Genomic DNA, 27237 nt, shown 5'->3' on the forward strand with positions numbered 1-27237 from the left:
ATTTGACTCTAGGGAGGGTGTATAATGTAATGTTGTGTATTTGACTCTAGGGAGGGTGTATAACGTTGTGTATTTGACCCTAGGGAGGTGTATAATGTTGTGTATTTGACTCTAGGGAGGGTGTATAATGTAATGTTGTGTATTTGACTCTAGGGAGGGTGTATAATGTTGTGTATTTGACTCTAGGGAGGGTGTATAATGTAATGTTGTGTATTTGACTCTAGGGAGGGTGTATAATGTTGTGTATTTGACTCTAGGGAGGGTGTATAATGAAATGTTGTGTATTTGACTCTAGGGAGGGTGTATAATGTTGTGTTGTGTATTTAAGGTGTAATATACGACTACATGGCAACAGTCCTGTGTGACGTGCTCCACTGTCAGAGAGACCCTCTGCCCCTCAGCCTGGCTCTTCTACAGTACGACAAAGAGCTGAACTCCTCTGAAGACCCTGGGCCCCCCCATCACTCCATCATTCACCTACATCACTACTACACAACATGGCTGCCGCAACAGGCCCGGGAACCTCTGGTCAGAACACCTCCCCTCTCATCACGGTCATACAGATATAACTGTTATTATCATGTTCATAAGTGTTCATAATAAGGTTATTGGTAAAGTGTTGTTATTCTTATATTATTATTATATTATTATGTGTCCACAACCAACCTCCTGTTCGATCGTCTCTCCTCTGTCCGACAGTTCCAATCCTGTGAAAGCCCTTTCCATGTCTCTCCTAGTCCTGTGACCTTCACTGGTCTACTGAAGACGGCCTACACCCAGGGGGCCTCTGCCCTGCTAGAAGACTCCTTCCGGCGGAGACTGGAGAAGAGTCTGGTCACTATGGAGATGGCCGAGTATCCTGTTGCAGCCAAGCAGATCCTGCTGTACATCAGAACCACTGTGGACAACTTCAGCATGGTACGGAGAAACACTCACCTAACCTGTATGAGCGCTGCTTTATCGAGCCGCATCTACCATGACTAGCTCATAACACGTTGTCTCCTGTCTCTCCACCTCTCCTAACACGTTGTCTCCTGTCTCTCCACCTCTCCTAACACGTTGTCTCCTGTCTCTCCACCTCTCCTAACACGTTGTCTCCTGTCTCTCCACCTCTCCTAACACGTTGTCTCCTGTCTCTCCACCTCTCCTAACACGTTGTCTCCTGTCTCTCCACCTCTCCTAACACGTTGTCTCCTCTCTCTCCACCTCTCCTAACACGTTGTCTCCTCTCTCTCCACCTCTCCTAACACGTTGTCTCCTGTCTCTCCACCTCTCCTAACACGTTGTCTCCTGTCTCTCCACCTCTACTAACACGTTGTCTCCTGTCTCTCCACCTCTCCTAACACGTTGTCTCCTGTCTCTCCACCTCTACTAACACGTTGTCTCCTGTCTCTCCACCTCTCCTAACACGTTGTCTCCTGTCTCTCCACCTCTACTAACACGTTGTCTCCTCTCTCTCCTAACACAGTGTCTCCTCTCTCTCCACCTCTCCTAACACGTTGTCTCCTGTCTCTCCACCTCTCCTAACACGTCTCCTGTCTCTCCACCTCTCCTAACACGTTGTCTCCTGTCTCTCCACCTCTACTAACACGTTGTCTCCTGTCTCCTGTCTCTCCACCTCTCCTAACACGTTGTCTCCTGTCTCTCCACCTCTACTAACACGTTGTCTCCTGTCTCTCCACCTCTCCTAACACGTTGTCTCCTGTCTCTCCACCTCTCCTAACACGTTGTCTCCTGTCTCTCCACCTCTCCTAACACGTTGTCTCCTGTCTCTCCACCTCTCCTAACACGTTGTCTCCTGTCTCTCCACCTCTCCTAACACGTTGTCTCCTGTCTCTCCACCTCTCCTAACACGTTGTCTCCTGTCTCTCCACCTCTCCTAACACGTTGTCTCCTCTCTCTCCTAACACGTTGTCTCCTGTCTCTCCACCTCTCCTAACACGTTGTCTCCTGTCTCTCCACCTCTCCTAACACGTTGTCTCCTGTCTCTCCACCTCTCCTAACACGTTGTCTCCTGTCTCTCCACCTCTCCTAACACGTTGTCTCCTGTCTCTCCACCTCTCCTAACACGTTGTCTCCTGTCTCTCCACCTCTACTAACACGTTGTCTCCTGTCTCTCCACCTCTACTAACACGTTGTCTCCTGTCTCTCCACCTCTCCTAACACGTTGTCTCCTGTCTCTCCACCTCTCCTAACACGTCTCCTCTCTCTCCACCTCTCCTAACACGTTGTCTCCTCTCTCTCCACCTCTCCTAACACGTTGTCTCCTGTCTCTCCACCTCTCCTAACACGTTGTCTCCTGTCTCTCCACCTCTCCTAACACGTTGTCTCCTGTCTCTCCACCTCTACTAACACGTTGTCTCCTGTCTCTCCACCTCTCCTAACACGTTGTCTCCTCTCTCTCCACCTCTCCTAACACGTTGTCTCCTGTCTCTCCACCTCTCCTAACACGTTGTCTCCTGTCTCTCCACCTCTCCTAACACGTTGTCTCCTGTCTCTCCACCTCTCCTAACACGTTGTCTCCTGTCTCTCCACCTCTCCTAACACGTTGTCTCCTGTCTCTCCACCTCTCCTAACACGTTGTCTCCTGTCTCTCCACCTCTCCTAACACGTTGTCTCCTGTCTCTCCACCTCTACTAACACGTTGTCTCCTCTCTCTCCTAACACAGTGTCTCCTCTCTCTCCACCTCTCCTAACACGTTGTCTCCTGTCTCTCCACCTCTCCTAACACGTTGTCTCCTGTCTCTCCACCTCTCCTAACACGTTGTCTCCTGTCTCTCCACCTCTCCTAACACGTTGTCTCCTCTCTCTCCTAACACGTTGTCTCCTGTCTCTCCACCTCTCCTAACACGTTGTCTCCTGTCTCTCCACCTCTCCTAACACGTTGTCTCCTGTCTCTCCACCTCTCCTAACACGTTGTCTCCTGTCTCTCCACCTCTCCTAACACGTTGTCTCCTGTCTCTCCACCTCTCCTAACACGTTGTCTCCTGTCTCTCCACCTCTCCTAACACGTTGTCTCCTGTCCTTCCACCTCTCCTAACACGTTGTCTCCTGTCTCTCCACCTCTCCTAACACGTTGTCTCCTGTCTCTCCACCTCTCCTAACACGTTGTCTCCTGTCTCTCCACCTCTCCTAACACGTTGTCTCCTGTCTCTCCACCTCTCCTAACACGTTGTCTCCTGTCTCTCCACCTCTCCTAACACGTTGTCTCCTGTCTCTCCACCTCTACTAACACGTTGTCTCCTGTCTCTCCACCTCTACTAACACGTTGTCTCCTGTCTCTCCACCTCTCCTAACACGTTGTCTCCTGTCTCTCCACCTCTCCTAACACGTCTCCTCTCTCTCCACCTCTCCTAACACGTTGTCTCCTCTCTCTCCACCTCTCCTAACACGTTGTCTCCTGTCTCTCCACCTCTCCTAACACGTTGTCTCCTGTCTCTCCACCTCTCCTAACACGTTGTCTCCTGTCTCTCCACCTCTACTAACACGTTGTCTCCTGTCTCTCCACCTCTCCTAACACGTTGTCTCCTCTCTCTCCACCTCTCCTAACACGTTGTCTCCTCTCTCTCCACCTCTCCTAACACGTTGTCTCCTGTCTCTCCACCTCTCCTAACACGTTGTCTCCTGTCTCTCCACCTCTCCTAACACGTTGTCTCCTGTCTCTCCACCTCTCCTAACACGTTGTCTCCTCTCTCTCCTAACACGTTGTCTCCTGTCTCTCCACCTCTCCTAACACGTTGTCTCCTCTCTCTCCTAACACGTTGTCTCCTGTCTCTCCACCTCTCCTAACACGTTGTCTCCTGTCTCTCCACCTCTCCTAACACGTTGTCTCCTGTCTCTCCACCTCTCCTAACACGTTGTCTCCTGTCTCTCCACCTCTCCTAACACGTTGTCTCCTGTCTCTCCACCTCTACTAACACGTTGTCTCCTCTCTCTCCTAACACAGTGTCTCCTCTCTCTCCACCTCTCCTAACACGTTGTCTCCTGTCTCTCCACCTCTCCTAACACGTTGTCTCCTGTCTCTCCACCTCTCCTAACACGTTGTCTCCTGTCTCTCCACCTCTCCTAACACGTTGTCTCCTGTCTCTCCACCTCTCCTAACACGTTGTCTCCTCTCTCTCCTAACACAGTGTCTCCTCTCTCTCCACCTCTCCTAACACGTTGTCTCCTGTCTCTCCACCTCTCCTAACACGTTGTCTCCTGTCTCTCCACCTCTCCTAACACGTTGTCTCCTGTCTCTCCACCTCTCCTAACACGTTGTCTCCTGTCTCACCACCTCTCCTAACACGTTGTCTCCTGTCTCTCCACCTCTCCTAACACGTTGTCTCCTCTCTCTCCTAACACGTTGTCTCCTGTCTCTCCACCTCTCCTAACACGTTGTCTCCTGTCTCTCCACCTCTCCTAACACGTTGTCTCCTGTCCTTCCACCTCTCCTAACACGTTGTCTCCTGTCTCTCCACCTCTCCTAACACGTTGTCTCCTGTCTCTCCACCTCTCCTAACACGTTGTCTCCTGTCTCTCCACCTCTCCTAACACGTTGTCTCCTGTCTCTCCACCTCTCCTAACACGTTGTCTCCTGTCTCTCCACCTCTCCTAACACGTTGTCTCCTGTCTCTCCACCTCTACTAACACGTTGTCTCCTGTCTCTCCACCTCTACTAACACGTTGTCTCCTGTCTCTCCACCTCTCCTAACACGTTGTCTCCTGTCTCTCCACCTCTCCTAACACGTCTCCTCTCTCTCCACCTCTCCTAACACGTTGTCTCCTCTCTCTCCACCTCTCCTAACACGTTGTCTCCTGTCTCTCCACCTCTCCTAACACGTTGTCTCCTGTCTCTCCACCTCTCCTAACACGTTGTCTCCTCTCTCTCCACCTCTACTAACACGTTGTCTCCTGTCTCTCCACCTCTACTAACACATTGTCTCCTGTCTCTCCACCTCTCCTAACACGTTGTCTCCTGTCTCTCCACCTCTACTAACACGTTGTCTCCTGTCTCTCCACCTCTCCTAACACGTTGTCTCCTGTCTCTCCACCTCTCCTAACACGTTGTCTCCTGTCTCTCCACCTCTCCTAACACGTTGTCTCCTGTCTCTCCACCTCTCCTAACACGTTGTCTCCTGTCTCTCCACCTCTCCTAACACGTTGTCTCCTGTCTCTCCACCTCTCCTAACACGTTGTCTCCTGTCTCTCCACCTCTCCTAACACGTTGTCTCCTGTCTCTCCACCTCTCCTAACACGTTGTCTCCTGTCTCTCCACCTCTCCTAACACGTTGTCTCCTCTCTCTCCTAACACGTTGTCTCCTGTCTCTCCACCTCTCCTAACACGTTGTCTCCTGTCTCTCCACCTCTCCTAACACGTTGTCTCCTGTCTCTCCACCTCTCCTAACACGTTGTCTCCTGTCTCTCCACCTCTACTAACACGTTGTCTCCTGTCTCTCCACCTCTCCTAACACGTTGTCTCCTGTCTCTCCACCTCTCCTAACACGTTGTCTCCTGTCTCTCCACCTCTCCTAACACGTTGTCTCCTGTCTCTCCACCTCTCCTAACACGTTGTCTCCTGTCTCTCCACCTCTCCTAACACGTTGTCTCCTGTCTCTCCACCTCTACTAACACGTTGTCTCCTCTCTCTCCTAACACAGTGTCTCCTCTCTCTCCACCTCTCCTAACACGTTGTCTCCTGTCTCTCCACCTCTCCTAACACGTTGTCTCCTGTCTCTCCACCTCTCCTAACACGTTGTCTCCTGTCTCTCCACCTCTCCTAACACGTTGTCTCCTGTCTCTCCACCTCTCCTAACACGTTGTCTCCTCTCTCTCCTAACACAGTGTCTCCTCTCTCTCCACCTCTCCTAACACGTTGTCTCCTCTCTCTCCTAACACGTTGTCTCCTGTCTCTCCACCTCTCCTAACACGTTGTCTCCTGTCTCTCCACCTCTCCTAACACGTTGTCTCCTGTCTCTCCACCTCTCCTAACACGTTGTCTCCTCTCTCTCCTAACACGTTGTCTCCTGTCTCTCCACCTCTCCTAACACGTTGTCTCCTGTCTCTCCACCTCTCCTAACACTTTGTCTCCTGTCCTTCCACCTCTCCTAACACGTTGTCTCCTGTCTCTCCACCTCTCCTAACACGTTGTCTCCTGTCTCTCCACCTCTCCTAACACGTTGTCTCCTGTCTCTCCACCTCTCCTAACACGTTGTCTCCTGTCTCTCCACCTCTCCTAACACGTTGTCTCCTGTCTCTCCACCTCTACTAACACGTTGTCTCCTGTCTCTCCACCTCTACTAACACGTTGTCTCCTGTCTCTCCACCTCTCCTAACACGTTGTCTCCTGTCTCTCCACCTCTCCTAACACGTCTCCTCTCTCTCCACCTCTCCTAACACGTTGTCTCCTCTCTCTCCACCTCTCCTAACACGTTGTCTCCTGTCTCTCCACCTCTCCTAACACGTTGTCTCCTGTCTCTCCACCTCTCCTAACACGTTGTCTCCTGTCTCTCCACCTCTACTAACACGTTGTCTCCTGTCTCTCCACCTCTCCTAACACGTTGTCTCCTCTCTCTCCACCTCTCCTAACACGTTGTCTCCTGTCTCTCCACCTCTCCTAACACGTTGTCTCCTGTCTCTCCACCTCTCCTAACACGTTGTCTCCTGTCTCTCCACCTCTCCTAACACGTTGTCTCCTGTCTCTCCACCTCTCCTAACACGTTGTCTCCTGTCTCTCCACCTCTCCTAACACGTTGTCTCCTGTCTCTCCACCTCTCCTAACACGTTGTCTCCTGTCTCTCCACCTCTCCTAACACGTTGTCTCCTCTCTCTCCTAACACGTTGTCTCCTGTCTCTCCACCTCTCCTAACACGTTGTCTCCTGTCTCTCCACCTCTCCTAACACGTTGTCTCCTGTCTCTCCACCTCTCCTAACACGTTGTCTCCTGTCTCTCCACCTCTCCTAACACGTTGTCTCCTGTCTCTCCACCTCTCCTAACACGTTGTCTCCTGTCTCTCCACCTCTCCTAACACGTTGTCTCCTGTCTCTCCACCTCTCCTAACACGTTGTCTCCTGTCTCTCCACCTCTCCTAACACGTTGTCTCCTGTCTCTCCACCTCTCCTAACACGTTGTCTTCTGTCTCTCCACCTCTACTAACACGTTGTCTCCTGTCTCCACCTCTACTAACACGTTGTCTCCTGTCTCTCCACCTCTCCTAACACGTTGTCTCCTGTCTCTCCACCTCTCCTAACACGTTGTCTCCTCTCTCTCCACCTCTCCTAACACGTTGTCTCCTCTCTCTCCACCTCTCCTAACACGTTGTCTCCTGTCTCTCCACCTCTCCTAACACGTTGTCTCCTGTCTCTCCACCTCTCCTAACACGTTGTCTCCTGTCTCTCCACCTCTCCTAACACGTTGTCTCCTGTCTCTCCACCTCTCCTAACACGTTGTCTCCTGTCTCTCCACCTCTCCTAACACGTTGTCTCCTGTCTCTCCACCTCTCCTAACACGTTGTCTCCTGTCTCTCCACCTCTCCTAACACGTTGTCTCCTGTCTCTCCACCTCTCCTAACACGTTGTCTCCTTTCTCTCCACAGTTGTCTATAGACACAGGGCTGCTGGAGCTCAATGTCCTAATGGGAGTTCTCCAGGGGCTGGTGTTGAGGCTTCAGAGCCCACAGGAACCAACTGAGGAAACCGAGGCAGAACCCATTGTCGAAGGAGAGACTGAGCCCATGGTCGAAGGAGAGACTGAGCCCATGGTCGCTACTCAGAAGGCAGCGGAGACAGCAGAAACCATGACTGTGGATCCCAAGGTGGCGGCGGAGACGGAGCCAATAGCTATGGACCAGGACACAGCCACTGTAGTAGATCCAGCCAAGGCAGCAGAACCCAAAGCTGTGGACCTCCTGAATGGATCAGAGCTCTTCCTGGAGGTCAACCCGTCTTCTGAAACAGAGGACGACCACAGCCTGGTAGGTACCAGTAGCCCTTTTACCCGAGGTAGTATACCAGATATATAGTAGTCAGAATCCCAACTCTTCGTACCATACCAAAAAGAAAGGAGGACCAAGACTCCGTGGCCTTCGTCAGGGAGTCTTCGTACCATACCAAAAAGAAAGGAGGACCAAGACTCGGTGGCCTTCGTCAGGGAGTCTTCGTACCATATCAAAAAGAAAGGAGGACCAAGACTCCGTGGCCTTCGTCAGGGAGTCTTCGTACCATACCAAAAAGAAAGGAGGACCAAGACTCCGTGTCCTTCGTCAGGGAGTCTTCGTACCATACCAAAAAGAAAGGAGGACCAAGACTCCGTGTCCTTCGTCAGGGAGTCTTCGTACCATACCAAAAAGAAAGGAGGACCAAGACTCCGTGTCCTTCGTCAGGGAGTCTTCGTGACAAATAGAGTTGTAGCCTTGTTCTTCTTTGTTTACTGTAGCTCAATAACTTATCCCTGGTGGATTTGGGATATTTCCCGTTGACTTTTTGTTCTGGTGATGTGATATACTGTATCCTTTTCCCTGACCTGTGTGTGTGTGTGTGTGTGTGCGTGTGTAGGTGGTGTTGTCAGTGCTGAGTTCCATCCTGAAGCACCCGTGTATCGAGCAGTGGTTCCTGTCTCTGGAGTTGTCCTCTGTCCCTCCTACCTCCCTCAACCCCGTCAGGCTGAAGCTGCTGTGTGCTCAACTGTCTGACTGCATCCTGGGTCTATTACAGTCCTCTGCCTCCGTCCTTCGACCCCTGAACTCCCTCCATCTCCTCTCCCCCTACCTAGAGGCTGTATCAAGGGCTCTGCTCAGAGAGCTGGGGGAGACTGGGGAGAGGAGGGAGACCGACAAGGAGTCCCGGCCTGTGAGAGCCTTCATGGCCTTGCATGCCTACATGGAACCCCCTCTCCTCCAGGAGCTGGTCTCTTCCCTTCTCCTCCTCCCCAAGGAGACCCTCATCACCCTGGGGGAGGGTGACGGGGAGGGAGAGGAGGACAGAGAGAAGAGCTCCAGAGCAGCGGAGCTCAGTGTCTACGGACGCACAGCTCTACAGGTCCTCACTGAGACCACCTCCTCCTCCGACGCCTCTTCATCAGGCTCCCCTGTCCTCCTCCTCTCCCAGGCTCACCTCCAAGGCCTGGCCACCCTGCTCCTCTCCTGCTCCAGCCCGTCTCTGGAGACCTTCCTCCTGCAGGCCCTGAGGACCCAGCCAGGCAACGCTAAACTCCTCCATACTGACATCCTGCTCCAGTGTCTCCGGGGGCCTCTCACTGCAACCACCCAGGCCCTCGGGGTAGCTCTGCTGCAGAACTGCTCTGCTCACAGGCTCTGCTTCGAGGTGTGGTGCCTGAAGCCGCAGCACCTGGAGAAACTGGCAGACCAGACGGAGACATTTCTACCGCTGGTCAACAGTTACCTGCGGACTGCAGCCAGAAAGGACCCCGCCAGGCCTAAAGAAGGTAGGTGGTTGTGGTCTCGTCTGCTGTGTCAAACTCATTGTTACCGTATTTATGTTAGACTGGCAGCTGTCGGGGGGGGGGGGGTGTGTCTGTCAGGGGGGGGTCTGTCGGTGTCTGTCAGCGGGGGGTCTTTCGGGGGGGGTTTGTCGGGTCTGTCAGGGGGGTCTTTCAGGGGGGGGTCTGTCGGGTCTGTCAGGGGGGGTCTGTCAGGAGGGGGGGTCTGTCGGGTCTGTCAGGGGGGGTCTGTCGGGGGGGTCTGTCAGGGGGAGTCTGTCAGGGGGGGGTCAGTCGGGTCTGTCAGTGGGGGTCTGTCAGGTGGGTCTGAATCCTAACTTCCACTTAGTTAGTCTCTCATTTACATTTAATGCTTGACTTAAGAAGTGAAAGTGCATGTTTTGGTTCTTAACTATCACAGTCACCATGTTGTTTGACATGCTCATGTTGTCCCACAGTTCAGACAGCGGTGCTGAAGGCCCTGAAGAAGGCCCTGTTCCCCAGGCTGAGCCTCTCTGTGCTGGGGCAGGAGACAGGGGAGGCCCTGGGGGCTGTGGAGGTTGTGGAGGCTCTGTCTAGTCTGGTTAGACTGACAGCTAAGGTCAAGGACATCAGAGAGCTCATCGCCTCCCTGCCTGCTGCCCTGCAGAAACTAGACGGCTTTGAGAGGTAATATGTCTGTACAGGTATTACCTCAATAAAACACAGCCGAATTCTACAGGTGTAGTAGACCTTACTTTGAAATGTTTACTTACAAGACCTTAACCAACAATACAAAAAAATTTACTAATTAACCAAAGTAAAAAATGTAAGAGAAACAATAAAATGACAATGTGGAGGCTATATACAGGGTATTACGGTACAGAGTCAATGAGGAGGCTATATACAGAGTATTACGGTACAGTGTCAATGTGGAGGCTATATACAGGGTATTACGGTACAGAGTCAATGTGGAGGCTATATACAGGGGGTACCGGTACAGAGTCAATGTGGAGGCTATATACAGGGTATTACGGTACAGAGTCAATGTGGAGGCTATATACAGGGTATTACGGTACAGTGTCAATGTGGAGGCTATATACAGGGTATTACGGTACAGAGTCAATGTGGAGGCTATATACAGGGTATTACGGTACAGAGTCAATGTGGAGGCTATATACAGGGTATTACGGTACAGAGTCAATGTGGAGGCTATATACAGGGTATTACGGTACAGAGTCAATGTGGAGGCTATATACAGGGTATTACGGTACAGAGTCAATGTGGAGGCTATATACAGGGGGTACCGGTACAGAGTCAACGTGAAGGCTATATACAGGGTATTACGGTACAGAGTCAATGTGGAGGCTATATACAGGGGGTACCGGTACAGAGTCAATGTGGAGGCTATATACAGGGTATTACGGTACAGAGTCAATGTGGAGCCTATATACAGGGTGTTACGGTACAGAGTCAATGTGGAGGCTATATACAGGGTATTACGGTACAGAGTCAATGTGGAGGCTATATACAGGGTATTACGGTACAGAGTCAATGTGGAGGCTATATACAGGGTATTACGGTACAGAGTCAATGTGGAGGCTATATACAGGGGGTACCGGTACAGAGTCAATGTGGAGGCTATATACAGGGTGTTACGGTACAGAGTCAATGTGGAGGCTATATACAGGGTATTACGGTACAGAGTCAATGTGGAGGCTATATACAGGGTATTACGGTACAGAGTCAATGTGGAGGCTATATACAGGGGGTACCGGTACAGAGTCAATGTGCAGGGGGTACATGTTAGTAATGAGACTAAAAACAGGGGTACAGGTTAGTAATGAGACTATATACAGGGGTACAGGTTAGTAATGAGACTATAAACAGGGGTACAGGTTAGTAATGAGACTATATACAGGGGTACAGGTTAGTAATGAGACTATATACAGGGGTACAGGTTAGTAATGAGACTATATACAGGGGTACAGGTTAGTAATGAGACTATATACAGGGGTACATGTTAGTAATGAGACTAAAAACAGGGGTACATGTTAGTAATGAGACTATATACAGGGGGTACAGGTTAGTAATGAGACTATATACAGGGGGTACAGGTTAGTAATGAGACTATATACAGGGGTACAGGTTAGTAATGAGACTATATACAGGGGTACAGGTTAGTAATGAGACTATATACAGGGGTACAGGTTAGTAATGAGACTATATGCAGGGGGTACAGGTTAGTCCAGGTAATTGAGGTAATATGTTAATGTAGGTAGGGGTGAAGTGACTATACATAGATAATAAACAGTGAGTAGCAGCAGTGTAAAAAACGAAGGGGGCGGTCAATGTAAATAGTCCGGGTGGACATTTAATTAATTGTTCAGCAGTCTTCTGGCTTGGGGTTAGAAGCTGTTCAGCAGTCTGGCTTGGGGTTAGAAGCTGTTCAGCAGTCTGGCTTGGGGTTAGAAGCTGTTCAGCAGTCTGGCTTGGGGTTAGAAGCTGTTCAGCAGTCTGATGGCTTGGGGGTAGAAGCTGTTCAGCAGTCTGGCTTGGGGTTAGAAGCTGTTCAGCAGTCTGATGGCTTGGGGGTAGAAGCTGTTCAGCAGTCTGGCTTGGGGGTAGAAGCTGTTCAGCAGTCTGATGGCTTGGGGGGTAGAAGCTGTTAAGGAGCCTTTTGGTCCTAGACTTGGTGCTCCGGTACCGCTTGCCGTGCGGTAGCAGAGAGAACAGTTTATGACTGGAGTCTTTGACAATTTATTGACATTTTTTGGGGCCTTCCTCTGACACAGCCTGGTATAGAGGTCCTGGATGGCAGGAAGCTTGGCCCCAGTGATGTACTGGACCGTTCACTCTACCCTCTGTAGTGCCTTGCAGTCGGAGGCCGAGCAGTTTCCTTACCAAGCGGGGATCAGACCTCCTCCCTATAGGCTGTCTTGTCGTTGTCGGTGATCAGGTAGTGTCGTCAGCAAACTTAATGATGGTTTCGGAGTCGTGTTTGGCCACGCAGCCATGGGTGAACAGGGAGTACAGGAGGGGACTGAGCACCCACCCCTGAGGGGCACCATCCCTCGGATCAGCGTGGCAGATGTGTTGTTGCCTACCCTCACCACCTGGGGGCGACTCGTCATGAAGTCCAGGATCCAGTTGCAGAGAGAGTGGTTTAGTCCCAGGGTCCTTAGCTTAGTGATGAGCTTTGAGGACACTATGGTGTTGAACGCTGAGCTGTAGTCAATGAACAGCATTCTCACATAGGTGTTCCTTTTGTCCAGGTGGGAAAGGGCAGTTTGAGATTGCGTCGTCTGTGGATCTGTTGGGGCGGTATGTAAATTGAAGTGGGTCTTCGGTTTCCGGGATTATGGTGTTGATGTGAGCCATGACCAGCCTTTCAAAGCTCTTCATGGCTACCGACATGGCGGTAGTCATTTAGGCAGGTCACCTTGGCTTCCTTGGGCTCAGGGACTCTGTGATGGTCTGTCATGTATTTATTACAGACTCGGTCAGGGAGAGGTTGAAAATGTCATCTTCGTTTGAGGTGAGAAGCTCTTTTTGGTCTTAAGAGACACGGTAGCGGCAACATTTATGTATAAAATAAGTTATAGACAACGGGGGTCATCCCCTCCGGTGCCATTTATTAGGAAATCAGCCTGTTTCAGTTAAACACACATCTACCACGTCTGTCAGGGGGGGTCTGTCGGGTCTGTCAGGGGGGGTCTGTTACAGTATCAACAAGGTGTATTTCTCTCTCTGTCCCTCCCTTCAGATGGCAGCTGGTGGACCCCATCAGTGCTTTGCTGTCTGTCTGTCCCGAGGAGCTAGAGTTGTGGAGGACTTCGGTGCTCTCTGCTGCCCTCCGGTGGCTGAGCTCTTCCTACGGTCACAACAGAGACCAGAACACGGCACCACTCGCACAGGAGGACAGCATACTGAATAGACTGACTGAACTGCTGGTGGGTCCACAGTCTATATCACCTGTTGTCCGCATCACAAATGACTCTCTATTTCTTATATAAATGCGCTACTGTTGACCAGAGGTCATGAGATGTTTTCAGTTGATATGTCAACTTATATGATATGTCTTATCCAGAGCGACTTACAGTAGTGAGTACATGTGTTTTTCGTACTGGTCCCCTTGTGGGAATCAAACCCACAACCTTTCGCGTTACAAGTGCCATGCTCTACCAACTGAGCCACGCGGGACTTACATTGGTAACTCAGAAACAAACTTTTTTATATATTTTTTCCCCCCCCCTCAGACTTTTCCAGAAGACATCACAGCAGCAGAATGGAACAGCTTTGTCAAGGCTGGACTGAAGTAAGCTCCTTTATTCAGACTCTTCTGTTGAATATACATGTATATCATGTCTGTCAGGGGGGGGTCTGTCGAGGGGGGGGGTCTGTCGTTGGGGGGGGGTCTGTCAGGGTCGTCTGTCGGGGGGGGGGGGGGGGTCTGTCAGGGGGGGTCTGTCGGGTCTGTCGTTGGGGGGGGGGTCTGTCAGGGTCGTCTGTCGGGGGGGGGGGGGGTCTGTCAGGGGGGGTCTGTCGGGTCTGTCGGGGGGGGGGGGGGGTCTGTTGGGTCTGTCAGGGGGGGGGGGGTCTGTCGGGTCTGTCAGGGGGGATCTGTCGTCAGGGGGGGTCTGTCAGGGGGGGTCTGTCAGGGTCGTCTGTTGGGGGGGCGGGGGGGGGTTCTGTCAGTGGGGGGTCTGTCAGGGGGGGGTCTGTCAGGGGTCATGTGATTTATCTAACCTTTTATTTCTCCAGGTTAGTCTGAGATGTATTTTCCTCTTGACATATTCATGTCTAGTGTTTATGGAGAATCTTTTCCTTCCCAGGTGTCGCTACAGAGACCCTAACTTCCTGAGCACCCTAAACAAGATGTTGGATCTGATGTATGGAGGTAGTGAAGGACCTAAAGACCTGGTTCCTCTACCTACCATCCACATGATGGCCTCCAGCCACTCCCTGTTCCTACCCATCATGCTGGGAGACGAGGAGGACCTTAGTGGGAACACACAGGTTAAAGGTACAGAACAGGACCTTAGTGGGAGGGGGTTTGCCCAGCACCGGTTATCTCCGTTCACTTCCAGATCCATACCGATACAACTATAATGGTCAGGTTTATGTAATGTATGTAACACACTGTACACTATGTAACACACTGTACACTATGCAACACACTGTACACTATGCAACACACTGAACACTATGTAACACACTGAACACTATGTAACACACTGTACACTATGTAACACACTGTACACTATGTAACACACTGTACACTATGTAACACACTGTACACTATGCAACACACTGTACACTATGCAACACACTGAACACTATGTAACACACTGAACACTATGTAACACACTGTACACTATGTAACACACTGTACACTATGTAACACACTGAACACTATGTAACACACTGTACACTATGCAACACACTGTACACTATGTAACACACTGTACACTATGCAACACACTAAACACTATGTAACACACTGAACACTATGTAACACACTGTACACTATGCAACACACTGTACACTATGTAACACACTGTACACTATGTAACACACTGTACACTATGCAACACACTGAACACTATGTAACACACTGTACACTATGTAACACACTGTACACTATGTAACACACTGTACACTATGTAACACACTGTACACTATGTAACACACTGTACACTATGTAACACACTGTACACTATGCAACACACTGAACACTATGTAACACACTGTACACTATGTAACACACTGTACACTATGTAACACACTGAACACTATGTAACACACTGTACACTATGTAACACACTGTACACTATGTAACACACTGTACACTATGTAACACACTGAACACTATGTAACACACTGTACACTATGTAACACACTGTATGTAACACACTGTACACTATGTAACACACTGAACACTATGTAACACACTGTATGTAACACACTGTACACTATGTAACACACTGAACACTATGTAACACACTGTACACTATGTAACACACTGTACACTATGTAACACACTGTACACTATGTAACACACTGTACACTATGTAACACACTGAACACTATGTAACACACTGTACACTATGTAACACACTGTACACTATGCAACACACTGTACACTATGTAACACACTGTACACTATGTAACACACTGTACACTATGTAACACACTGAACACTATGTAACACACTGTACACTATGTAACACACTGTACACTATGTAACACACTGTACACTATGTAACACACTGTACACTATGTAACACACTGTACACTATGTAACACACTGTACACTATGTAACACACTGTACACTATGCAACACACTGTACACTATGTAACACACTGTACACTATGCAACACACTGAACACTATGTAACACACTGAACACTATGTAACACACTGTACACTATGTAACACACTGTACACTATGCAACACACTGTACACTATGCAACACACTGTACACTATGCAACACACTGTACACTATGCAACACACTGAACACTATGTAACACACTGTACACTATGTAACACACTGTACACTATGTAACACACTGTACACTATGCAACACACTGTACACTATGCAACACACTGAACACTATGTAACACACTGTACACTATGTAACACACTGTACACTATGTAACACACTGTACACTATGTAACACACTGTACACTATGTAACACACTGTACACTATGTAACACACTGTACACTATGTAACACACTGAACACTATGCAACACACTGTACACTATGTAACACACTGTATGTAACACACTGTACACTAGTTAACACACAGTTCTCTGTCTGCTCTCTCTTCCAGAGGCCCTGGTCTCTCTCCTGCTCAGCCTAGTGAAGAGAAGTCCTGCTGTCTGTAGCAGCAGCCACTTCGTAGTCCTACTGGGAGGGTACGGCGCTACTCTCAGTACTACAGGTAACAGAGCTGTTCCTTCTGTGTGCTTTTAAATGTCTTCTGTTCTACAGTCGGCTGACACGTCTTTTCTGTGCAGATCAGAATCTGTTACTGCTGCTGCAGGAGTACGAACGAAACGGCATCAGTCTGGTAGACTTTCAGTAAGTTTATTCATTTTTATTATCTTTCATCTCAATAAGTTGTGTGTGTTTGCTCGTCTGCGCTAATACACTGGTGTGTGTGTGTGTGTGTGTGTGTGACCTGCAGGTGCATGCTATGGGGCCCAGCGGCGGTGGAGCACCATAAGGCCCGGAGAAGCCTGGGCGTTTCCTTGTGGCAGCAACCCAGCTCTGAGGACCTGCTGGCTCTGCTCAGCCCTGACACCATGATCAACACCATCACTCACTTCCCCCTGCAACGCAGGATCATCCTACAGGTAACACGCACACACACATCATGTTTAGATACTGGAGTATTTCCTGAATGTGTGACCTGCCAAAGAAAGGACTCTGGACCTTTTTAACTAGACTATAACTAGACTAACTAGTCCCCAGATTGCTTCCTGTTTGATGTATTCTGGGAAAACTCTTGGCCCTGTTCATGTGGTGTAACGATAAGATGTCTATATGATATGACACTCCACTCATCTTTCCTTCAACAGGAGGGTAAAGAGCTGATTTTCAAAGATGAGGAAGTGAAGGATCTTGGGAGTGTGTACGACCCTTGTTTCCTCCTGCCTCTCTTCAGCGCCATGCTTCAGCCAGGTGACTACTACCAATGAACCTGAACATCCAAGCGTTTTAAACATCCAAGCATTTTTAAATAACACACTTTTCTGAGACATTTGACACAGTTGGTGAATTTACCCATTTAAAAATACATTTATCAAAAATAATACTAAAGAACATTGAAGTTTTTTTTATTTGACCTTTTATTTAACTAGACAAGTCAGTTAAGAACAAATTCTTATTTACAATGATGGCCTAGGAACAGTGGGTTAACTGCCTGTTTACCTTGTCAGCTCGGGGATTCGAACTTGCAACCTTCCGGTTACTAGTCCAACGCTCTAACCACTAGGCTACCCTGCCGCCTCTACACTCTAACCACTAGTCTGCCAGTAGGCCAGACTAAAAACATGTTCCTCGCTTATTTAGCGGCAATATTGTTTGTGAAACCACTTTTATTTTTTTTATTTTTTATTAATCAATAAATCCCAGATTATGGGACCTCTAAATATACGCTGTGACGTTGAACCAATGGTGTTGTTACTGCACAGCCTTCTTGCTAAACCAAACTTCCTGTCCTTCCTGTCCTGTGACAGAGTCTGTGATCGACTGTCTGAAGTTTGTGTCGAGTCACGGCCTTGGTGTGACGATGGTGTCCCTGAGTAGTTACGACCCCAAGCTGAGGGCAGCGGCCTATCAGGTCCTGGCTTCATACCACCATCATCTGGAGGCTGCTCGCTTCAGAGAGAAGAGACAGGTACACACACACACACACACACATGTACACGCAAATAACACACGTACGCACGAACACGCACACACACGCACACACACACTGGTCTCTCATCATTTGCAGTTCATCTCATGTGAGAGAGATGGTGAGATGTATCCATGTCTCAATTGTCTCAAGGCTTAAAAATCCTTCTTTAACCACCTGTCTCCTCCCCTTCATCTACACTGATTGAAGTGGATTTAACAGGGGACATCAATAAGGGATCATATCTTTCACCTGGATTCACCTGGTCAGTCTGTGTCATGGAAAGAGGTGTTCCTAATGTTTTGTACACTCAGTGTATATAGGGAAAAGACAGTCATTTCAGACACAGACATGGCCTTGTACATGAGTGGTAATGTTGCGTTTTAACCAGGTCTCTCTCTGTGTGCCCCCCCCCCCCCCCCCCCCAGCTGCTGTACCTGCTGGACATGGTAAAGAATGGGATCAGACAGCAGAACCTCAGGATGCCCTTCGTACTGACCACGTACATCACTAAGGTGGCCCGGCAGATGCTGAAACCAGAGGAGCACATGTACGTGGTGGTGAACCGGTTCCTGCTCTCCCATCAGTGTCTGGACTTCAGAAGGGTTCCAGAGTTCTTCAAACTGTTCTACAGCTGTGACATGGAGGTATTACAGTAGTATAGAATTACAGTAGGATAGTAGTATAGTATTACAGTAGTATAGAATTACAGTAGTACAGTAATATAGTAGTATAGTATTACAGTAATATAGTATTACAGTAGTATAGAATTACAGTAGTATAGTAGTATAGTATTACAGTAGTACAGTATTACAGTAGTATAGTGTTACAGTAGTATAGTGTTAGTCTTACTTGAGGTATTACTTTAACCCTGACAGTATTCTAATAGGTTGTCCTATGTAACTGACAGTATTCTAATAGGTTGTCCTTTAGTCCTATGTAACTGACAGTATTCTAATAGGTTGTCCTATGTAACTGACAGTATTCTAATAGGTTGTCCTATGTAACTGACAGTATTCTAATAGGTTGTCCTATGTAACTGACAGTATTCTAATAGGTTGTCATTTAGTCCTATGTAACTGACAGTATTCTAATAGGTTGTCCTTTAGTCCTATGTAACTGACAGTATTCTAATAGGTTGTCCTTTAGTCCTATGTAACTGACAGTATTCTAATAGGTTGTCCTTTAGTCCTATGTAACTGACAGTATTCTAATAGGTTGTCCTTTAGTCCTATGTAACTGGCAGTATTCTAATAGGTTGTCCTATGTAACTGACAGTATTCTAATAGGTTGTCCTTTAGTCCTATGTAACTGACAGTATTCTAATAGGTTGTCCTATGTAACTGACAGTATTCTAATAGGTTGTCCTTTAGTCCTATGTAACTGACAGTATTCTAATAGGTTGTCCTTTAGTCCTATGTAACTGACAGTATTCTAATAGGTTGTCCTATGTAACTGACAGTATTCTAATAGGTTGTCCTATGTAACTGACAGTATTCTAATAGGTTGTTCTTTAGTCCTATGTAACTGACAGTATTCTAATAGGTTGTCCTATGTAACTGACAGTATTCTAATAGGTTGTCCTTTAGTCCTATGTAACTGACAGTATTCTAATAGGTTGTCCTTTAGTCCTATGTAACTGACAGTATTCTAATAGGTTGTCCTATGTAACTGACAGTATTCTAATAGGTTGTCCTTTAGTCCTATGTAACTGACAGTATTCTAATAGGTTGTCCTTTAGTCCTATGTAACTGACAGTATTCTAATAGGTTGTCCTTTAGTCCTATGTAACTGACAGTATTCTAATAGGTTGTCCTATGTAACTGACAGTATTCTAATAGGTTGTCATTTAGTCCTATGTAACTGACAGTATTCTAATAGGTTGTCCTTTAGTCCTATGTAACTGACAGTATTCTAATAGGTTGTCCTTTAGTCCTATGTAACTGACAGTATTCTAATAGGTTGTCCTTTAGTCCTATGTAACTGACAGTATTCTAATAGGTTGTCCTTTAGTCCTATGTAACTGACAGTATTCTAATAGGTTGTCCTTTAGTCCTATGTAACTGACAGTATTCTAATAGGTTGTCCTTTAGTCCTATGTAACTGACAGTATTCTAATAGGTTGTCCTATGTAACTGACAGTATTCTAATAGGTTGTCCTTTAGTCCTATGTAACTGACAGTATTCTAATAGGTTGTCCTTTAGTCCTATGTAACTGACAGTATTCTAATAGGTTGTCCTATGTAACTGACAGTATTCTAATAGGTTGTCCTTTAGTCCTATGTAACTGACAGTATTCTAATAGGTTGTCCTTTAGTCCTATGTAACTGACAGTATTCTAATAGGTTGTCCTTTAGTCCTATGTAACTGACAGTATTCTAATAGGTTGTCCTTTAGTCCTATGTAACTGACAGTATTCTAATAGGTTGTCCTTTAGTCCTATGTAACTGACAGTATTCTAATAGGTTGTCCTTTAGTCCTATGTAACTGACAGTATTCTAATAGGTTGTCATTTAGTCCTATGTAACTGACAGTATTCTAATAGGTTGTCCTATGTAACTGACAGTATTCTAATAGGTTGTCCTTTAGTCCTATGTAACTGACAGTATTCTAATAGGTTGTCCTATGTAACTGACAGTATTCTAATAGGTTGTCCTTTGATGAATGAAATAGTTGTCTGAGAAACTACTCTGTCAAATTGGATTGGTGTTTGTCCCGTTATTAAACTTGGATGCTGTGTGTTTAGCCCAGTGGATGTTATCAGTATGGAGGTGACTCGTCCCGTGATATGATGTTGTCTCTCCTCTCAGCACAAAATGGAGAGGGAGTGGATTCTGTCTGTCCTAGAGGAGGGCCTGAAAGACAGACAGTGTTATGATCTGCTGGACCAACAGGGGATCTTTCAGACACTGCTTGGATTCTGCTGCAGCCCACTCTGTGACCAGCACACTCAGGTACAACCACACACACACACACACACACACACACACACACACACGCCAGGCTGCAGCCCACTCTGTGACCAACACACTCAAGTACAACCACACACACACACACACACACATACACACACACACACACACACACACACACACACACACGCCAGGCTGCAGCCCACTCTGTGAACAGCACACTCAGGTACCAACACAACCACACACACACACACACACACACACGCCAGGCTGCAGCCCACTCTGTGACCAACACACTCAGGTACAACCACACACACACGCGCCAGGGTTGTCCACAGTTGACCAGCAGCATTTTAATTTACCTGACATTTTTAATAAATGTACCTGATGTTTTTCCCAGCATGCATTGGGTGTGTAACCTGATTAGGGGCCTGATTAGGGGCGTCCACCCACGGTGCTCAGAATGACAGAAATCACCTTTTTTACATTGTGGTAATTCATCTTACACAGAACATGTAAGTCGAGGACCCAACAACGTGTTTCCTTATTTTGCACGTTGAATATGTGACAATAAATATCCACGTGTACTTTTCCTCAGCCAACAAGACCAGTAACAAACAGCAAAATCACCAGCCAATTTCATAGGCAGCGTGTCAGTTTCTAGTTTGGGGAAGTACGTTTTCAACATTTTAAAATGAACCTTTTATAATGAAGCATTCCCATGCGTCATCACATTTACAGACTCATGTAAGATAGACTACTAGTTATATTATTAGCATAAATCATGACTAATCCAATCAAATCGTCACTATTCCTAAAGTGATGATTTGATTGGATTAGTCATGATTTATGCTAATAATATAACTCCATCACTGTTAGCCAAAATAGACTGTTGAATGCATGTTAAAATGAGAGATGGCTGCCATTTTTTTAATTGGCTGTAAACCAACCGTGCCAAAACTGCGTTGTTGCTTAAGGGGCTTGTAAAGTAAGCATTTCACTGTAAGGTGAAATTGTATTCGGCAAATAAAATTTGATTTTGATTTCACAGAGCCTTCAGAAAGTGTTCCCACCCCCTTGACGTTTTCCACATTTATTTGTTACAGACTGAATTTAAAATGGATTCAATGTAGATTTGTTGTTACTGAGCTACACACAGTACCACATAATATCAAAGTGGAATTATGTTTGTTTTTTTTAAATTTTAATGAAAAGCTGATGTCTTTGAGTCAGTAAGTATTCAACACCTTTTGTTATGGCAAGCCTAAAGTTCAGGAGTAAAGATTTGTTTTAAAAGTCACGTAATAAGCTTCATGGACTTACTCTGTGTGCAGTAATAGTGTTTAACATAATGTTTTTTAAATGACTACCTCATCTCTGTACCCCCACACATACAATTATTTGTAAGGTCCCTCAGTTGAACAGTGAATTTCAAATATAGATTCAACCACAAAGACCAGGGAGGTTTTGCAATACCTCGCAAAGAAGGGCACCTACACTTTGGATGGTGTATCAATACACCCAGTCACTACAAAGATACAGACGTCCTTCCTAACTCAGTTGCCGGAGAGGAAGGAAACCGCTCAGGGATTTCAACATGAGGCAAATGTCGACTTTAAAACAGTTACGGAGTTTGATGACTGTGATAGGAGAAGACTGAGGATTGATCAACAACATTGTAGTTACTCCATAATGCTAACCTAAATGCCAGGATGAAAAGAAGGAAGCCTGTACAGAATAAATATATTCCAACAAGGAATTAAAGTAATACTGCAAAACATGTGGCAGAGCAATTTAGATTTAGTTCCTGAATACAAGGTGTTATGTTTAGGGGCAAATCCAATACATTACTGAGTACCACTCTCCATGTTTACATGCATAGTGGTGGCTGCATCATGTTATGGGTATGCTTGTAATCTACTTGAAAATCTATGGCAAAACCAATTTGACAGAGCTTGAAGAATTTTTGAAAAGAATAATGCGCTTATGTCCCACAATCCAGGTGTGGAAAACTCTTAGAGATTTACCCAGAAAGACTCACAGCTGACCAAAGCGGCTCAGAACGTTTAGCTTAAAATGCTAATGAACTATTTCTTAACATTATAAGCACAGCAATGCGTACAAATCAAGTCGGCTACCAGACAATGAAAGTAAGTTAAAAAACCAGTAGAACATGAGAGAAATAGACTACTGGTTTCAATGGTATATGTCTTTTATAAAACAATAGACTACTGGTTTCAATGGTATATGTCTTTTATAAAACAATAGACTACTGGTTTCAATGGTATATGTCTTTTATAAAACAATAGACTACTGGTTTCAATGGTATATGTCTTTTATAAAACAATAGACTACTGGTTTCAATGGTATATGTCTTTTATAAAACAATAGACTACTGGTTTCAATGGTATATGTCTTTTATAAAACAATAGACTACTGGTTTCAATTGTATATGTCTTTTATAAAACAATAGACTACTGGTTTCAATGGTATATGTCTTTTATAAAACAATAGACTACTGGTTTCAATGGTATATGTCTTTTATAAAATAATAGACTACTGGTTTCAATGGTATATGTCTTTTATAAAACAATAGACTACTGGTTTCAATGGTATATGTCTTTTATAAAACAATAGACTACTGGTTTCAATGGTATATGTATTTTATAAAACAATAGACTACTGGTTTCAATGGTATATGTCTTTTATAAAACAATAGACTACTGGTTTCAATTGTATATGTCTTTTATAAAACAATAGACTACTGGTTTCAATGGTATATGTCTTTTATAAAACAATAGACTACTGGTTTCAATGGTATATGTCTTTTATAAAACAATAGACTACTGGTTTCAATGGTATATGTCTTTAGAAAACAATAGACTACTGGTTTCAATGGTATATGTCTTTAGAAAATAATAGACTACTGGTTTCAATGGTATATGTCTTTATAAAACAATAGACTACTGGTTTCAATGGTAAATGTCTTTAGAAAACAATAGACTACTGGTTTCAATGGTATATGTCTTTATAAAACAATAGACTACTGGTTTCAATGGTATATGTATTTTATAAAACAATAGACTACTGGTTTCAATGGTATATGTCTTTATAAAACAATAGACTACTGGTTTCAATGGTATATGTCTTTATGGTAAGGCTCTATCTGTATTCTGTGAGTGTGTGATACATTATATATATTACAAATATACACATGCTAATTTAATTCCTCTAGGCTATGCAAATTAACCCCTAGACTGACCAGCACGACCAGTCAAATGTAATGAATAAAAAGCATTATTACTCCATAGTATTTTTTGTTTTCTTCACCCAGGCAATTAGCCGGTGCCAATTTTATCTATCGGCTTTTAAAACATTCTTACGGCCAAAAGCCGGCTATTACCAGCTAACGGAAACGCTGACACACACACACACACACACAAACAAACAAACAAACAAACAAACAAACAAACCAGAACTAGCACTACCTCACAATTGCTGCTTTGTTTATTTCTTAAGAATGAACCATTTCCCACTAAGTATAGAATTTGTTTTGGGGGGGGGGGTCATTTTCAGTTTGCATCTCTGTTCATGTACCTTGGTTGGAATGCAAAATTAGCAGCAGAAACAATAACAAAGCTAACTCCCCGCCCCCTGTTTTGGTTAAAAACCTGCCCGTTTGGGTAAAAAGCTAAGAGGGATAGATAGGGCTGGAGAAATGTGACCACTCTCAAATTCATAGACAGAGCCAAGGATGCAAAGGACTGACCATCCCTGATATAAAAATGATAGTTTCAACCATGTTATGAGGCTATGTTTACATTTACTTTGTTTACCAACATCGGAGTAAAACAAGCTGATATTTTGGGTTCTGATTGGTAGGACAGTTGAACTAAACTCACGAGGCATTTACAAGTTAGCGTCTTCTGAATCAATGGGCACATATTAATTTACGTTTATATGTCCAACACTTTATGTTTTGGACATATACTGATTACCCCCATGTTTAAATACACAAGTATTTCAATAAAGTATATGTTGATGTTCATGACCGTTGTCTCTCCTCCTGTGTGTGACGTTCTCTACCAGACTCTGATAGTGAGAGTCCTGCACCAGGCTGGTCGTGTGACCAAAGCAGCCTACAACCTGACCAAGGGTCACGGGCTCCTCACCTGGATTCTGCAGCTGCTGGAGAAGAGGTGAGATATACTGTCTGGATTTCGTCTTTTACTATTTAAATCATCTAGCCAGACATGCTGGTTCTGATGTGAATTTATTTATTTAGAATCGCACATTAGTGTGCTCCGGGGGTGGGGGTCAGGGTGGTGGTCAGTGTACTCTAGGGGGGGGGTGGTGGTCAGTGTGCTCTGGGGAGGGTGGTGGTGGTCAGTGTGGTCTGGGGAGGGTGGTGGTGATCAGTGTGCTCTGGGGAGGGTGGTGGTGGTCAGTGTGCTCTGGGGGGGGGGGGTGGTCAGTGTGCTCTGGGGGGGGGGGGGGGGGGGGGGGGGCGTCATTAGAGAAGAATCAAACAGAGTTAAAATAGTACCAGGACTGCTGTAGAATAAAAACCCCTCTTCTCTCCTCCAGACATGTAGACCAGGGTCTGCTGAGTGCTGTGGTGGAGCTGCTCCATGTGCTGTGGTTCACCAACCTGGGCCAGAAGGAGACCCGTGGTGAGGGAGCCTCCTCATCCTCTTCCTCCACGGCCAAGGAGGACAAACCCCAGGGACACAGCACTCCGAAGGTTCTCCCTCTACCCCTCATCAGCCAGTTCCTGTGTGTGGCCACCACCATCATCAGACATCTGAGGTAGAGGACTCCTTAACTACATTATGAGGGTCTTCTTAGTAAAGCAAAATCTAGTTAAAAGACACCGTTGTGAGTAGGGTGGAAAGTCAACACCCGCCACCTGCCAAATGGGGGTATATTTTGGCATTTATTTAATTTATTTATTTATTTCATTTAACCAGGTAGGCAAGTTGAGAACACCTTTATTTAACCAGGTAAGCAAGTTGAGAACAAGTTCTCATTTACAATTGCGACCTGGCCAAGATAAAGCAAAGCAGTTCGACACAATACAACGACACAGAGTTACACACGGAGTAAAACAAACATACAGTCAATAATACAGTATAAACAAGTCTATATACGATGTGAGCAAATGAGGTGAGATAAGGGAGGTAAAGGCAAAAAAGGATTGCCGGCTAAGGATGTCTATTTGGTCGGTCATACAGCATTTGGGAACACTTTTTTTTTTTAATTCCCCCAATCGAAAAGCCCAAATGTAGAAGTTGGTTGACTTGACCTGAACGGCTACCAAAGTGTGACTTTTTGTCTTGTTGTTTCTTGGCTAGTTACATCGTTTTGTTCACATACCTAGTTGTTTTGCAATATACGTTTGCGTTTGCTGCAACTGTCTACTGGTAGCGCAGACATGGAGATGATCTCTGACAGACACTGAGTGTCTTTACCACGGTAATGGGCCCGTCCCTTAAAGGGGCAGCGGAACATTATTACCACGGTAATGGGCCCGTCCCTTAAAGGGACAGCAGAACATTATTACCACGGTAATGGGCCCGTCCCTTAAAGGGGCAGCGGAACATTATTACCACGGTAATGGGCCCGCCCCTTAAAGGGGCAGCAGAACATTATTACCACGGTAATGGGCCCGTCCCTTAAAGGGGCAGCGGAACATTATTACCACGGTAATGGGCCCGCCCCTTAAAGGGGCAGCAGAACATTATTACCACGGTAATGGGCCCGTCCCTTAACCTTTCTGATCTCCCCATCCCGGATCCGGGTTCGTGAATACAGACTCAAGCTCATTACCATAACGCAACGTTAACTATTCATGAAAATCGCAAATCAAATGAAATAAATATGCTAGCTCTCAAGCTTAGCCTTTTGTTAACAACACTGTCATCTCAGATTTTCAAAATATGCTTCTCAACCATTGCAAAACAATCATTTGTGTAACAGTATTGATGGCTAACGTAGCATTTAGCATTAGCATTCAGCTGGCAACATTTACACAAAAAAACAGAAAAGCATTCAAAAAAATCATTTACCTTTGAAGAACTTCAGATGTTTTCATTGAGGAGACTCTCAGATAGCAAATGTTCAGTTTTTCCTGAAAGATTATTTGTTTAGGACAAATCGCTCCGTTTTCTGCGTCACGTTTAGCTATGAAAAAACCCCTGTATCCAGGATTGTGTAAATCTATCAGCAAGCTCATTAGCATAACACAACGTTAACTATTTATGAAAATCGCAAATGAAATGAAATAAATATGCCATCTCTCAAGCTTAGCCTTTTGTAAACAACACTGTCATCTCAGATTTTCAAAATATGCTTCTCAACCATAGGAAAACAATCATTTGTGTAAAAGTAGCTAGCTAGAGTTAGCATTTCGCGTTAGCATTTAGCGTTAGCATTAGCGTTAGCATCCAGCACGCAACATTAACAAAAACATAAAAGCCTTCAAATAAAATCATTTACCTTTGAAGAACTTCTG

General features: G+C 46.0%; 1 protein-coding gene across 3 annotated transcripts in view; it reads left to right on the forward strand.

Moving 5' to 3' along the window:
* Positions 1–27237, forward strand: part of urb1 (URB1 ribosome biogenesis homolog) — a 62947-nt gene that overhangs the window by 25617 nt on the left and 10093 nt on the right. For all 3 annotated transcript variants that reach the window (XM_090219177.1, XM_090219179.1, XM_090219178.1), the window contains exons 19-35: positions 329–528; positions 700–918; positions 7575–7952; positions 8533–9421; positions 9874–10084; positions 13161–13347; positions 13654–13712; positions 14230–14420; positions 16240–16350; positions 16427–16490; positions 16597–16765; positions 16991–17093; positions 17651–17811; positions 18240–18458; positions 20622–20765; positions 24813–24922; positions 25311–25532. In XM_090219177.1, the coding sequence (XP_090075303.1) occupies positions 329–528; positions 700–918; positions 7575–7952; positions 8533–9421; positions 9874–10084; positions 13161–13347; positions 13654–13712; positions 14230–14420; positions 16240–16350; positions 16427–16490; positions 16597–16765; positions 16991–17093; positions 17651–17811; positions 18240–18458; positions 20622–20765; positions 24813–24922; positions 25311–25532 (3637 nt within the window). The remainder of the gene's footprint in view (positions 1–328; positions 529–699; positions 919–7574; positions 7953–8532; positions 9422–9873; positions 10085–13160; positions 13348–13653; positions 13713–14229; positions 14421–16239; positions 16351–16426; positions 16491–16596; positions 16766–16990; positions 17094–17650; positions 17812–18239; positions 18459–20621; positions 20766–24812; positions 24923–25310; positions 25533–27237) is intronic.

This window comes from Oncorhynchus mykiss, chromosome 24 (assembly GCF_057628025.1).
Source record: "Oncorhynchus mykiss isolate SJ-2025 chromosome 24, ASM5762802v1, whole genome shotgun sequence".
In the NCBI taxonomy this organism is placed as follows: domain Eukaryota; kingdom Metazoa; phylum Chordata; class Actinopteri; order Salmoniformes; family Salmonidae; genus Oncorhynchus; species Oncorhynchus mykiss.